The 14,466-nt window shown below is 35.5% G+C and overlaps 1 protein-coding gene across 1 annotated transcript in view; it reads right to left on the bottom strand.

Annotated features, from left to right (window-relative positions):
• Window positions 1-11,836, bottom strand: part of LOC145010221 (uncharacterized) — a 76,791-nt gene extending 64,955 nt beyond the window's left edge. Inside the window, exons 1-2 of the mRNA XM_078968788.1 lie at window positions 11,578-11,836; window positions 11,401-11,469 (exon numbers count right to left, since the gene is read on the bottom strand). Coding sequence (XP_078824914.1) covers window positions 11,401-11,469; window positions 11,578-11,836 — 328 coding nt within the window. The remainder of the gene's footprint in view (window positions 1-11,400; window positions 11,470-11,577) is intronic.
• Window positions 11,837-14,466: the final 2,630 nt, after the last annotated feature.

Genomic DNA, 14,466 nt, shown 5'->3' with positions numbered 1-14,466 from the left:
CATTTGTTTTAAAAGATTACTAATATTTTTTTAGTAGTCTAGGGACTTAAAGTTCGTTTTTACCTCTTACCAATGCCATTTAACCCATTATAATAGATTTTTTAACGTCGGTATAACCTTCACCTCACCCCATCCTCTCCACGTTTGATGCTTTGGATTTTATGTAAAATAATTTTTTTTTTCTTAGATTAAAATCAAAATTAAAATCAATCCCAACAAAGATCTTAAACGACACCTCCAATGTCATTCACACTCTTGTGATTCAAGAATAAAAATGCCATCTTTTTTTTTAAATACCAAATTCATACCAGAAACCCATAAAAGAGATCGTAACGATCATTTTTTTGATTTCATCATCTCCATATAACTCACCATTATTAATTTCTCCCCATCTCAACCTTTGTTAAAGCCCTTCAATTGCCTTACATATCTCTGATGACCTGAATTAGCCTAACGAAAATGAAATACTCAACAAAGAGATCGTGCTCTGTGGATTTCCAATCTAAAGGAAACACCTCGTCGGAAAACATAAACAGAAAAGGCCACATGAATATTACATCTGAAACCCAACAAACCCTCGTTATAACAAATTGTAATGACATCTATACTCCATTGACGTCGCTCCCTCTCTACTTGCTCTGTCTGTATCTCCATCTTTCTGACGTGAACAACCAACAACTAGACTAAAGATGATTAAAATCTCAATCTAAGCTTTTTATAATTGAAATGAAGTATAATTTTCTTTCCCTTAATTATAGCAAAACAACTTTTCAACCCCTGCAGCTTTGCAAATTGAAAATTTTGTTTTCTATAATTAACATTGCTAACTTGCAAAACTTAACATAATAATCATGCTCCCACTAACACGATAACTATTAGCATAACACTTATGCTCCCTCTAGCTTTGACATGTACTCAGAAATTAGCTGGACGTCTAGAAATCAATACTTTATTGACTTTCTTACCAAAGTTCATATTTCTGATACGAGATGCTTTGATAAAAATTTATCAAAATCATACAGCTTTTCTTAGATAGCTCACATGTGTGTCTAAAAAATTTGTAGAACTATGAAAAGGGATGTCGTAATCATAGTCTTAATTGTTTAGACCTTTGCCATTTCGCACAAGTCCATGTTAGTGTGTCGGTTAGCCACACACGCTCCACTAACGACTTTGAGAATGTAAACATCACAATTCCTATCTACTTCAAATCTACTTAATGAAAGTGTTTCCTCACCATCATTTTCATGAATCAAAGAGAAACCTTATGAAACTTAGATTTCTATGGTGTATATGTTCCTATCCAAGTAAATGTTTCATAACCATAACCACAAGACAAGGTTAGTGACAAACTCGTTCTATATGGACTGAACTTGTTTAATCTTAACTTATTTCCATCTAGCAGCACAAGGGCCTACCATTGCTTCTAATTAGTTATGCAAACAACTGAGAACTCATAGAACTCACATACATAGTCAACTTTTAACTGGAATGGTCACAAAAACAAGAATATGTCAACACGATATGTTACAAACCTCAAGTCCTGTGCTAGTGATAAACAACAGGTTTTATTCTTGATTAGTTCTTGAAACTTTTTCAAGATCTTTAAGACTCCTATTGTCCTCTTGAAATATAAGATTCTCTTTTCAAGAACCATTCCTTGACAAAACAAATATTCAAGAGTTAGTGCAGATTCTTATCAAGACAAAGACTTCATTCAATTGTACTTAGTTGGTCTTTGTTTTATCGTAAACATCAAAAGTTACCAATTTCAAATGTACAAAAGTAAGAAAACATTTTACTCTACATTTGAAAAGTGTTATAAACCTTCTAAGGATTATGTCACTCAAGTTACAATCTAGGAGTATGACTCTAAGACTCAATTTTAGAACGAAGTATGACTTATCTTTTGATTTAACCAATTCAACAACTCACGATTCCACTTCTTAGTCAAACAAATGCACTAAGATGTCCTTAGAGAACCAATTGTGATATGTTTTCATAACCACTAAGATAATCATAAAACAAGATAACCAAGTACTCTCCCATATTTTTAGATTGGAGAAACTTTTATATCTTTCTGCCTAATTTGATTCTTCTTGTTCGTTCTGCCTTACATTGAAACTTTTCCAATGTTTCAGAATTACAATTAAACTTGTAAGTATAACCATATTCACTAAACTTTAGTAAATCATGACGAATAGTCTTATAAATCTTTGTGGCGGACCTTGACCAGTGCACAAGAATGTGTACTCGATCCCTTAGTCATTCACTTGATTCACATATACATGTGATCAACGAACTAGTCTTAATTTCCTAAAGCTGAAAATCCTCATTCATCATACAATAGAAGTTGCATGATTCCAAGTTTCTATCCAACTGAATCTTGGGTGATAAGAATCTTTCCTTATTTGGTAAATTATGACACTACCACAAACGAAAGAATCAAATCCATTTTCCAACATTGCTATTAATGGAATCATATATGCAACAATTTTTCATAAATGCTATTGTAAGGATACTTAAAATAAATAAACTCAAAACTTTTCTTTTATTTTAAAACTTGCTGAAAAACTTATCCTTACAATGCAAATGCATATGAAAACAATGTTGTTATCTATTCCTAAGCAATCTATCATAACTGTTAAGCAGCATCTCAAAATTTTGAATTTCACGATCAGAATCATCTTGCTCTTCTTTTAAGCTTCCTTTCTTTGATTCTACAAAACATCAACATGTGAACTAGTCACATCATGTATTAAGAATCTCCAAATAGGAAATTAATAGAGTTAGATAGTGGACTTTACCCGAAGTAGAGTCAAACTTTGACTTTTACCATCCTAGTGAAATTAATAGGGTAGCTTCGTAACCAATGCCCATTCTTTTGGCAATAGAAACTTATGGACTCTTTAGTAATGGTACATGGGACTATCTCAGACTTACCATTTCTCTTTACCATTTGGTCAACCGAGTTGACTATGGTCGATCCCTTTCCATTAGGAAGAGAAAGCTTTTGTGGATTTCCAATGTCACCATTGTCAATTTCCATAGAAGTTTGGGAAGTCGGTCTTCCAATTAAGTTTGATTTACCAATGCTCCAAATCATTGCTGATTCAGGAGCATTAAGCGAATAGGTAAGATCTTTAAGGGTCATGTCATGGTCTGTCATATAGTAGTCCTTAAAGAACTCACTGTGTGAATTAGGAAGTGACTGAAGGAACTAGTCAACAACCAACTTCCTGAAGACTTTGACACCCAACTCTCCCGACTTATCAATATGCGATGTCATCTCCAAGATGTGAGCACACATAGACATTATTTGCTAATAGGGTTTGAGTGACCTTGATCTATTTAAGAACTTGTGGATAAGGGAGAATAATTGGAGGAGGTGGAGGAAGAGAAGTATGATTTCCATGATCCAACCACGAGACATCATCTTCATTAGGAAAGCTTGTTTTAATATATTCGGGAAGATCATAGTTGTCTGAACCAGACATCTACAAAGGGAGATATTCAAGTTAGTTGATTTAAGTCGTTAATATACCACCCAATATGAAATATTAAGGTTAGGACCCAACACAATATTTTATTACTTGGAAGATGGATGTCGTAATCCAAGCTATAAAATATTTAAAGGTAGGCGACTGACGATTCACCAATTTCCACCATGAAAAATGAAATAAATATTAGGTTTTAATTGGATTAGAAACTCCTAGATCTTTTGATTTTCATTGAACTTTTCAATGGCCTGTTTCAATCTCGATTGTACCCTTCAAGTTTTGTGATTGGGATGCCGAGGATCACAAAAGAAGGTGTGAATAACCATGTAAATATACTTGGCACTCTTAATTTTCATCACCTAATCGATGTGCCGGTTAACCACACGCGTTCCACCGATCTATGATAAACCTTAAGCCACCCTTTGCCAACCTTGTTAAATCCAAGTTAGTGTGTCGGTTAACCACACACGCTCCACTAACGACTTAAGCAAGGTGTAAAGTGTAATTTCATTGGTTAGCACCAAATTCACATTTTCCTAAGTAACTACGATTGGAAATTTATAAGTGTTTAGTTACTTTATATTTATCATCATACTTATAATGACGGGAGAATTATAGTCCTTGTCCTACCCGTTCGGCTAACAATCCTCCACTAGTCAAGGAAGCAGTGAGTGAGAGTGGACACCCATTAAACTACTATTTTATAGGCATTAACCTTATACCCCCCCTTATAGACCGACTTCGTGAATGAGGCCTACTAACGGTAAGACTGACTTTGCTCTTATACATATTTATAACTATTAACTATTAATATTATAATAGTATAAGGGTTGAATTTTAACTTTTAAAATTCTAAGGGTTTAACTTGGAATTAAAGTATTCATGGGGGGGAACTTTACAAATTCCAAAACTTGAGGGCAAGTTTTGAATAATTGAAAAAACTTTTCAATGCCATAACTTATGAGTTAAAGTAGTTTTAATGGAAAAACTCTTCAAGTTCCATAACTTGATGACAAGTTATGGAAGACTTTAAAACATTTAAAAAAAATTAGACTCTTCATTTTCATAACTTATGGAATTCTTATGAGTTTTAAAAATTATAAATGTGACTTTTCATATAACTTGAGGACAAGTTACAAAAACACATATTATGAAAAACTTTTAGATCAATTTGGATTGAAAACACATTAGCACGTAATTTTTCTATTAATCTAAATCAACTCATAAGAACAAGATAATTCAAATCATCAATCTTCAAGAAATTAGCATGAACATACAAACTGATACAAATCTTGAAATTATGACAATTATCTTCGAAATTGGATTAGCATGAACATTACCACAACAAAAACAAGTTTATAAGTTCAAAAACAGCTTAGGGTAATGTTCATAGTCCAATTCTATCCAAAAAAACTCAAAAATATGTTGTCAGGGGGTCCAACTCGCCGAGTGCAGGAACAAACTAGACGAGTTGGATGAGTTTGACATGGACTCGTCGAGTCCCCTTTCCAGACAGCACAAAACTTCATTTTTCAGCCTTTTGCATCAAGTATAATTGAAAAAAAGCCTTGGCTCTGATACCACTAAATGGTTTTAGTATACTACAACATCCTATGGTGCACATACAACCCTAAATACCTTGGATCTATGTTTCTACTAATTATACATGCAAAGGAGTTTCCAAGGTATTAAACCTATAACTAGCATGCAATTTGTCATAAACAATGCAAGATACTAGTTAAATTAACATACCTTTTATATGGCTTGGAGTCTTGATGTATTTGGTGTTACTTGAAACACTTTGGCCTTTAAGAACTTAGTGCCCCAAGTGTTGCACCTCAAATGGAATCACAACTCACCTAGGACAAAGGTGGCTCTTGAGAGAGAAAATCCATGCACCAAAAACACCACTATTATCTAAGAACTTCTGTAGAACTACAAGTTGCAATTATGGGCAATGCACTACATATTTATATATGGGATTTCAAGGGTCATGGGTATAAACCAAACCATATCCATGGGTTTTATGATCCATGGTTCATGTGGCCCAACTCTTTATGTATCCATACATATACTTGGTCCAACATGGATCATAAGCCCAACACATATAAATATAACTAATTACCATAATTAATCCCCATAGATTTAATTAGTCTCCTTTTGATCACTAAATTAATTCCAAATTAATTCTTGCTCAATACTAATTAAAACATATGATTTCATATTATTATATTAGAACTTATAATATATTAATAAATCATATATAACCTTCTCTCAAGAGTCCATCCTAACAAATTGTCCTGGTGTTATGCAACCCAAATGGACCATGCTACTCTCGGGTCGAGTACATACCAATAATAGTTATGGGCATAGACATCTAATCCAATACTCTGCCAGGGTTCCCTTGATATCTGCTGACCATGCTCATAGTGAAGGCTACACTAGGGCGAGTACAATTCATAGCACACATGATCAAGCCAACTGTGGAAGCGTAAGGTACTTAGCTCATATCTGCTATCTCGGCTTCAGTACTCGAGCTTTGAGTCTTACTCAATTTGGCATTACTTTGGATCGGTAACTCCCTTTTATTGGAAGTCTCCATACTAAAATATTTTAGTACCTTTTCCAAGTAAGTATTCTGAATAAATCCTATTAGCCTTTTACTCCTGTTTCTCACTATCTTTATTCCCATAATATAGGTAGCCTCTCTAAGGTCCTTCATAGCGAAAAACTTCTCAAGCCAGGACTTAACTTCCTGTAGGGTTGGGATGTCGTTTCCTACGAGTAGTATGTCATCGACATACAATACGAGGAAGCTAACTATACTCCCACAGGCTTTGGCATATACACATGACTCATCCTTGCTTCATAGAAAGCCAAACTCTTTGACTTTCACATCAAAACAAATATTTCATCTCCGAGATGCTTGTTTTTATCCATAAATGGATTTCTCAAGCTTACACACTCTATTAGGATGCTTTGTATCGACAAAACCCTCTGGCTAACTCATGTAAACATCCTCAACCAACTTCCCATTAAGGAAAGTAGTTTTAACATCCATCTGCCATATTTCATAATCATGAAACACAGTTATGGCTAAAATAACCCTTATAGACTTTATCTTCGCAACTGGTGAGAAGGTCTCATCATAGTCAACTCCAGGAGTTTGAGTAAAGCCATTCGTAACCAATCATGCCTTATAAGTGTGCACTTTCCCATATATGTCAGTTTTCTTCTTAAAGATCCACTTGCACCCGGCCGTCTTACGACCCGACAAATTGTCAACCAAATTCCAAACTTGGTTGTCATACATGGACTGAATCTCGCTATCCATAGCCTCTTTCCATTTCGCAGACTCCGGGCCTGCCATGGCTTCCTTGTAGTTGTTAGGTTCATCCAAATTTACTAGTGTACTATCACTAATAAACATATCACCTTCGGTACTAATATCAAAACCATAAAACTCCGGTGGAACACTAACTCTACTGGAACGTCTAAGAGGTAGGGACTCGTCAAACGGTTCAGCATAAGTTTCCTCCTCAGGTTGACCACCAGTGTTAAAGGTTCCTTCATCACTTGATTCTTGAAGCTCTTCAAGATCAACTTGCCTCCCACTGTCCCCTTGGCTTATGAGTTCTCGCTCTTTGAAAACTCCTCTTCTCGCAATGAATACAACATTGTCACTCGGTCTATAGAAGAGATATCCAAAGGAATTCTGCAGGTAGCCAATGAAAATACATCGCTCACTACGAGCTCCAAGCTTGTCGTGAATCTCTCTTCTTACGAAAGCCTCGCAACCCCAAACCTTTATATGTGCCAACGAGGGAGCTTTCCCTATCCTCATCTCGTGAGGTGTTCTGGAAACCTTCTTTATAGGAACTAAGTTAAGGATATAGGTGGCAGTCTCTAAGGCATACCCCCAAAATGAGATAGGTACTGAAGCACGACTCATCATGGAATGAACCATGTCTAACAAGGTTCGATTATGCCGCTCAGCCATACCGTTCAACTGCAGTGTCCTAGGTGGCGTCAATTGCGAAACGATTCCGCATTCCTTGAGGTAGTCGTGGAATTCAAGACTAAGGTACTCTCTAGCTCGATCGGATAGAAGCATCTTGATTTTCCTGACCGCTGATTCTCCACTTCTTGTTTAAACTCTTTGAATTTTTCAAAGGTCTCTGACTTGTTCTTGATTAAGTAGATATACCCATATCTGCTATAATCATCGGTGAAAGTCACATGGAATCGGATTGCATCCCTTGTGGGTGATCTAAAGGAGCCACACACATCGATGTGTATGAGATCCAATAAAACCTCACCCTTTTCATAAGTACCAACGAAGGGTGACTTGGTTATCTTTCCAAGTAAACAAGACTTGCACATGTCATTGTCCCTAAGGTCGAATGAGTCAAACACTCCATCCTTTTGGAGTTGGGCTATGTGTTTCTTGTTGACATGTCTAAGACGAAAATGCCACAAGCATGCTTTGTCTAAACTATTGGAAGAGTCGATATGCAACACATCATTTCCTAAGTTGTCTACAACCATCATAGTTTCATATATTTTGTTATAAAGAAATGCTTCAAAATAGAAAACACCATTAAGAAAAGCATTAATAGAACCTTTTTCATTATCAAACGAAAATCTAAATCCTTGCTTATATAAACCATGAAAAGAAATGATGTTTCTTTACATTTCTGGTGAATAGCAACAATTATTCAACTCTAGTCCTAACCCACTACTAAGCACTAAAGAGTAAACTCCAATCTTTGTGACAGGCGACGATCTTCTGTTCCCCATGATCAAGTTTATCTTCCCATGATCCACAACCCTATTTCCTCTTAGGCCCTGCAAATCAGAACAAATGTGAAAACCACAACCTGTATCAAGAACCCAAGAAATAGCATGCGATGAGTTATTAGATTGAATAGTATAAATACCAGCAAAGGACGGCTTGATCTTTCCATCCTTGATACTTGCAGATATTTCGAGCAACTTCGTTTCCAATGCCCCTTCTCATGGTAGTAGTAGCACTCTACATCCTTCGGGCTGGAGGAGGGTGCAGCGGGACCAGTCTTGGTTCCACTAGAAGAGGTACCATCATGGGACTTTCCCTTAAGGTGGATCTTTGAAGGAGTATTCCTCTTCTTACCCTTTCCCTACCCAATAGCCAAGATGGGGGCAGCAGTAGCGGGAGTTGATGCAACAGATTTGTCCATGAGGTTGCTCTCAGCAGTCCTCAACAAGCCTTGAAGCTTGCTCAAGTTGACCTCCTCCTTGTTCATGTGGTAGATCATGCAGAACTAGTTGAAACAAAGTGGAAAGGAGTGAAGAATGATATCAATCGCCATCTCCTCATCAAAGTTAACATTTAACTTCAGCAGCCGGTTGGCATATCTCTGCATTTTCTGCAGATGAGTAGTGACAGACTCTTCGTTCCTCGTCTTGGTTGTGATTATCGAAGTGATGATCTCGTACCTCTCCTATCTGGCACTTTGGTGGTACATGTCTAGTAAATCCTAGTACATCTCATAGGGACAGTAATCCTCATAGGACTTTTGGAGTTCTTCAGTCATAGTCGTGAGCATGATGCAATGTACTTTCGTAGCATCTCGCTCGTGGGCCTTAAAGGCAGCGAACTCCTCGGGAGTAGCAGTGTTGACATTCACCTCCTTCAGCTCCTTGTCGAGGACATACTCCTTGTCCTTGTAGCAGGTAACCATTCGAATATTGCGGATCCAATCATTGGAATTGGTACCATCGAAAATCACCCTCCCACATAAGTTTATGAGTGAGAACGAGCTGGAAGAGGTTAAGCCAGAAGCATTGTTGTTGTTCGGGTTAGACATCTGAAAAGAAAAGAAACAAAGCTTGATTAGATACGAATCCCCAATTAAACACTCAAATGAGAAATTAGGGCTAGGATCCAACAACAATATTTGCAATTTAGAAGAAGGATGTCATAATCTAAACAACAAATAATTTGAAGGTAAGTGAATGACAATTCACTAATTTCCACCATCAAAAACGAAAAAGAAATTAAGTTTTAAATGTATTGAAAACTCCTAGATCTTTTGGGATTCATTGAACTTTTCAATGGCATTTTTAAATCTCAATATGCCCTTTAAGGTTGTGACTGGGATACCGAGGATTACAAACAAGGTGTGAATAACCATGCAAATGTTCTTGGTGCCCTCAATGTTGCAGTCACCTAATCAATGTGTCGGTTAGTTACACTCGCTCCATTGATCTATGACAAACATCGAGTCACCCTTTGCTACCTTTGCTAGACCCAAATTAGTGTGTCAGTTAACCACACACACTTCACTAACGTCTTGGCAAGGGTACAAAGTGTAATTTCATGGAATAGCATCATTTTCACATTTTTCCTAAAATAACTAAGATTGAGAATTTTTATAGAACATTTAGTTACTTTATTTATCATTATACTTTTAATGAGGAATTAGTTGCCCTATCCTACCCGTTCGACTAACGACCGTCCGCCAATCAAGGAAGCGGTGGGTGAGAGTGGAAAACCATTAAATAGCCATTTTATATGCGGCAACCTTATACTCACCCTTATAGACTTCGTGAATGAGGCCTACTAATGGTAAGACTAGCATTAACCTTATATATATATATATATATATATATATATATATATATATATATATATATATATATATATATATATATAATCATTATTCTCGTAATATTATAATAGTATAAGGGTTGAATTTTAAACTTGTAAAATTCTAGGATTTAGAATTTAAATACATCAAAATGAAACTTTTAATCAAAATTTTTAAAAACCAAAACTTGAGGGCAAATTTTGAAACTTTTCAAAAATTTCTAGATCAAAATTCAAATAATATAATTAAACAATTAATTGGTGATTATCTAATTTTGACCTAATCCAATTCCATATAAGATAATTTAATAAAACAATTCAAATAATTAAGGTTTATCATATAAGGCAATAATTATCTAATTGTTTGATAAATATCTTTTATTTTGATAAGGATAATCACATCATATTAATAAAATTCTGATTTTATCAATTAAAAACATTTTTGGTAATTATCCCAAGTCAAAATAAGCCAAAATGCCGAAAATACATCCGTCTGACATTCTGACTCGCCGAGTCACCATTTGGACTCGTCGAGTTCATCAGGTGACTCGACGAGTTTGTCAGGCAGAAGGCAGATTTTTCGATTTCAAGCAATTAATAAACACACAATGCATCAAATACAATAGAAACCAATCAAATCTCTGATATAAATGCATCTTTTTACATCTCATGCATCCATCTCAAAGGATGGAATTAATCCATATTTTGACATCTCATGCATCCGTCTAAAGTTGACATGACCTAATCTTACATGCCAAAGCATAGATTTATCAACATTAGAAGCAGAAGATACAAATGTAAAATTTTGAACAAGTAACAATTTGTCAACAATATTCAAACGAAACATTCTATTATTTAAATATCAAAAGCTAACAAACATTTCACCCTTAGATAAGATGAACTTATCCGACTCAATAATTATTTAAAACCATCAGAATTCAAACAACTAGAACTAACAAGATTCTTGAAAATCTTAGGAACAAACAAAACATCAAAAAGCCTAATTTTCTTTCCAAAAGTAAATTCAAGAAACACAACACCAACACCACAAATTGGAATAAAAAAAATTGTCTCATGTTTTTAGCACCGACCCATCTTCAAGCAGAGTTAATGTTTCAAACATCCGTTTATCCTTGCATACATGGTTCGTTGCCCTGGAATCGATCTACCAAGCAACATTATCATCTCGGACATAGAATGATTCAGGATTGAATGAAACATAATAAACATAATCCTGATTAGAATTATCAAATTTATTCATGAACTGACCTCTTTTAACTTGGTTCAAAGAACCATTCACCTTTCCATTGGCTCCATTGTTTCCAGCACCATTGTTGCCTAAGTTCACACGACAATCACACTTGGAATGCCCAACCTAATTGCACCTCCAACAAACTAGATCCTTTTTCTTTTTGTTGGAGTTGCTTGGGACATGTTCCTGCTTACGTTTTCCATGTCCTTTGTGCATCTGATTTCTTGGTTTGTTTTCAGCTATATGACCCGAGGGTTGTCCAGATTCAACTTTCCCTTTGGGTTTATCAGATTTGTCACTTTCCTTCGCACAAAAAGATTCTTCAATACGAATATGACTAGCAAGTTGAACGAAAGACATCTCCTTCTTTTGATGTTTTAAGTTATGTTTGAAGTCTTTCCAGGATGGAGGAAGTTTGTCAATGATGCTTGACACAACAACATATTCATCCATATTCAAATGGTGTAGTTTAAATTGACCATATATGCCAAGGAGTTCATTGTATTGTTCAGTGATAGACCATGAATCATCTATATTAAAATTATTAAAATCACAGACCAGAAACTTCTTGCTAGAAGCGTCCTTAGTGATGTATTTCAATTTAAGGGTGTCCCACAACTCCTTAGTACACAAGGCTACACTATGGATATCAAATAAAGCATCATGCATACCGTTTAAAATGTGACCTTTGTAGATTTAGTCATCGTTGTCCCACGTCTATCTCCTCCTTATCTATTTTATTGTCTCATTAGCACCTTCCTCAACCTCCGGTGGTCTTGGAGTAGTCAACACTTATGCTGCTTTCAGAGTAGTCAGTATGAAGTGCATATTCTTCTTCCAACGTCAGAATTCAACACCTTCGAACTTCTCCAGCTTTGCAAACTTCATGGTTATCTCACTGATTGATTCTCTTATCTCCAGAAATAGTAAATATCAGTTCGATTGTTGGAGGAATTAGGGTTTATATTGGAGATCTGGATACCCCTTCGATCATGTGAACACTTTCTGAACTGATATTTCTATCCTATGCCCGGGTTGCAAGAAATTCAGCCTAGGATAATCCAAGAGGACACATACGAATCTAGGCACAAAAATCGTAAGCCAAATTGCTAGAAAGATTCTATGTTCGTCTGAAGAAAAGAGAGCTAATGACCGTGTGTCCCTTCTCAAAGAGAAGAGTCGTTTATATATCAAACGAGATTAGGGTTTGCCTCCTAGGTTTGGCCGTCATGGGTTGCTTTGGAAGCAAGTCATGGAAATCCGAAATTTAATGACGATTTAGGGTTTCCAAAAAAAAATGAATTTCATTAGTTTTACCATAATCACCCTCAAGAATTCGATTTTGCCACTATGTTCCGATATGTTAGAGTATAAATTATGAAGCCCTTCTCAAGAATTCGATAGGGTTTACAAAACTAACGAATTTCCAAAACTATCAAGAATTTCATTAGTTTTACAAGTAAGGGGCTCTGCCCCTTGTACCCCGCTAGGAGCGCTGCCCCTAGACCCCACTAAAGGGGCGCTACCCCCGGACCCCTGACTTGTCGTCGAATCAGCTTCTAATTCGATGTTATACATGCGTGCACTCCGCACAAATTCATACATATATTAGAGTACAAATTATGAATCCCCTTAGATCACATGTCAGTTCCGATTACATAAAATGACATGGTGACACTAAAATCACCAACATCCTTAACTCATTAGAACTGTATGTGTCTCTCTGTAATGATCATTCTTTCTTTTTTGTACGTCTCTCTCTCTCTCTCTCTCTCTCTCTTTCACATTCTCTTTCTCTCTCTTCGGCATGCAAAACTCAATGGGTTTGGTATCGGTAATCACGAAATTACAAACCCCGCATTTAGTGAGACCAGATATGTTGGTGGCTAATGACATGGCTCCATCTCATGTCCTCCTTGGTGATCAAGAAAAATCCATTCATGTGCTTGTCAAGGTCTTTTAATGATGCGATATCTAGACGAGATATAGAAAAAGAAGCAAAGATGAGTCGAGCAAGAGGTGTCGGAGCAAAGGGAAGGAAAGAAAAATTCAACGACTTTTATGATTGATTATGGGAAGCCTGTAGAGATTAAGATCATGGGAAGACTTTTTGGCTAATAGGTGGCACTATATTTGATGTCAAAGGAAAGGGGTAACGAATTACTCCTTCAAAATACTGATAAGGACCATTTAAACCTGACAAAGTTCACCTTATGCCCTTAAACAACACCTCCAAAAAAATACATTATGGACATTTTAAAACAAATGGAAAAAAAAATGTAGGCCTAAATTGACATTAACCTTATAAATATATAACTAATAGCCTTTTATAACATTTTGAAATACAAATTTCATAACCCAAACAAACCTCATCATTATGGGCGTGATAAAAAACCAAAACCGAACCAAATTATGTTTGGTTTATTTGGTTTGGGTTATTTGGTTTTCGGTTAATTCGGTTTGATTAACCAAATAAAGATACCTTATTTGGTTTGTTTTTGGTTAAGTTTTAATTGTTTTGGTTAAACCGGAAAATCAAAATTATATATATATATATATATATATATAATATCATAAAAAAACTTAAGTTTGGCAGAAAATATCGGTTTTACCCTTTGACAGATTTTTCGTTCGTTCTGCCGCAAACTTGCCATTTTTTTGTCGGTTTTGCCCTTTTTACCAGTATTAACAGGTTTCCAAGTTAGTATGAATTATTTTTTGCAAAAACTACCCCTTAACTATAAAAAAAACACAAAAACAAAAAAACAAAAAAACAAAAAAACAAAAAAAAATTATTCAATTGACATTTTAAGGGGTGTTTGGATTAACTTATTAGTTTATTGCTTATAGCTTATTTGTGGTGGGAGTAAGCAATAAGCATGGGGAGAAATGCTTATTAAAATTAGCTTATTTAGCTTAATAAACTGGATTTTATCCAAACACTCAAAGTTAACTTATTGTGAGAATAAGCAATAAGCACCTCTTTTTTTCCTATCTAAACACTCCCTTATTATTTAGTTATTAACCACTATAAATTTATAATTGTTTTATATTTTGTATTAAAAAGCAAAAACAAATTAACA

Source organism: Lactuca saligna, chromosome 8, assembly GCF_052625555.1.
Source record: "Lactuca saligna cultivar CGN05327 chromosome 8, ASM5262555v1, whole genome shotgun sequence".
Taxonomy (NCBI): Eukaryota; Viridiplantae; Streptophyta; class Magnoliopsida; order Asterales; family Asteraceae; genus Lactuca; species Lactuca saligna.
This window is presented reverse-complemented; position numbering and strand designations above follow the sequence as displayed.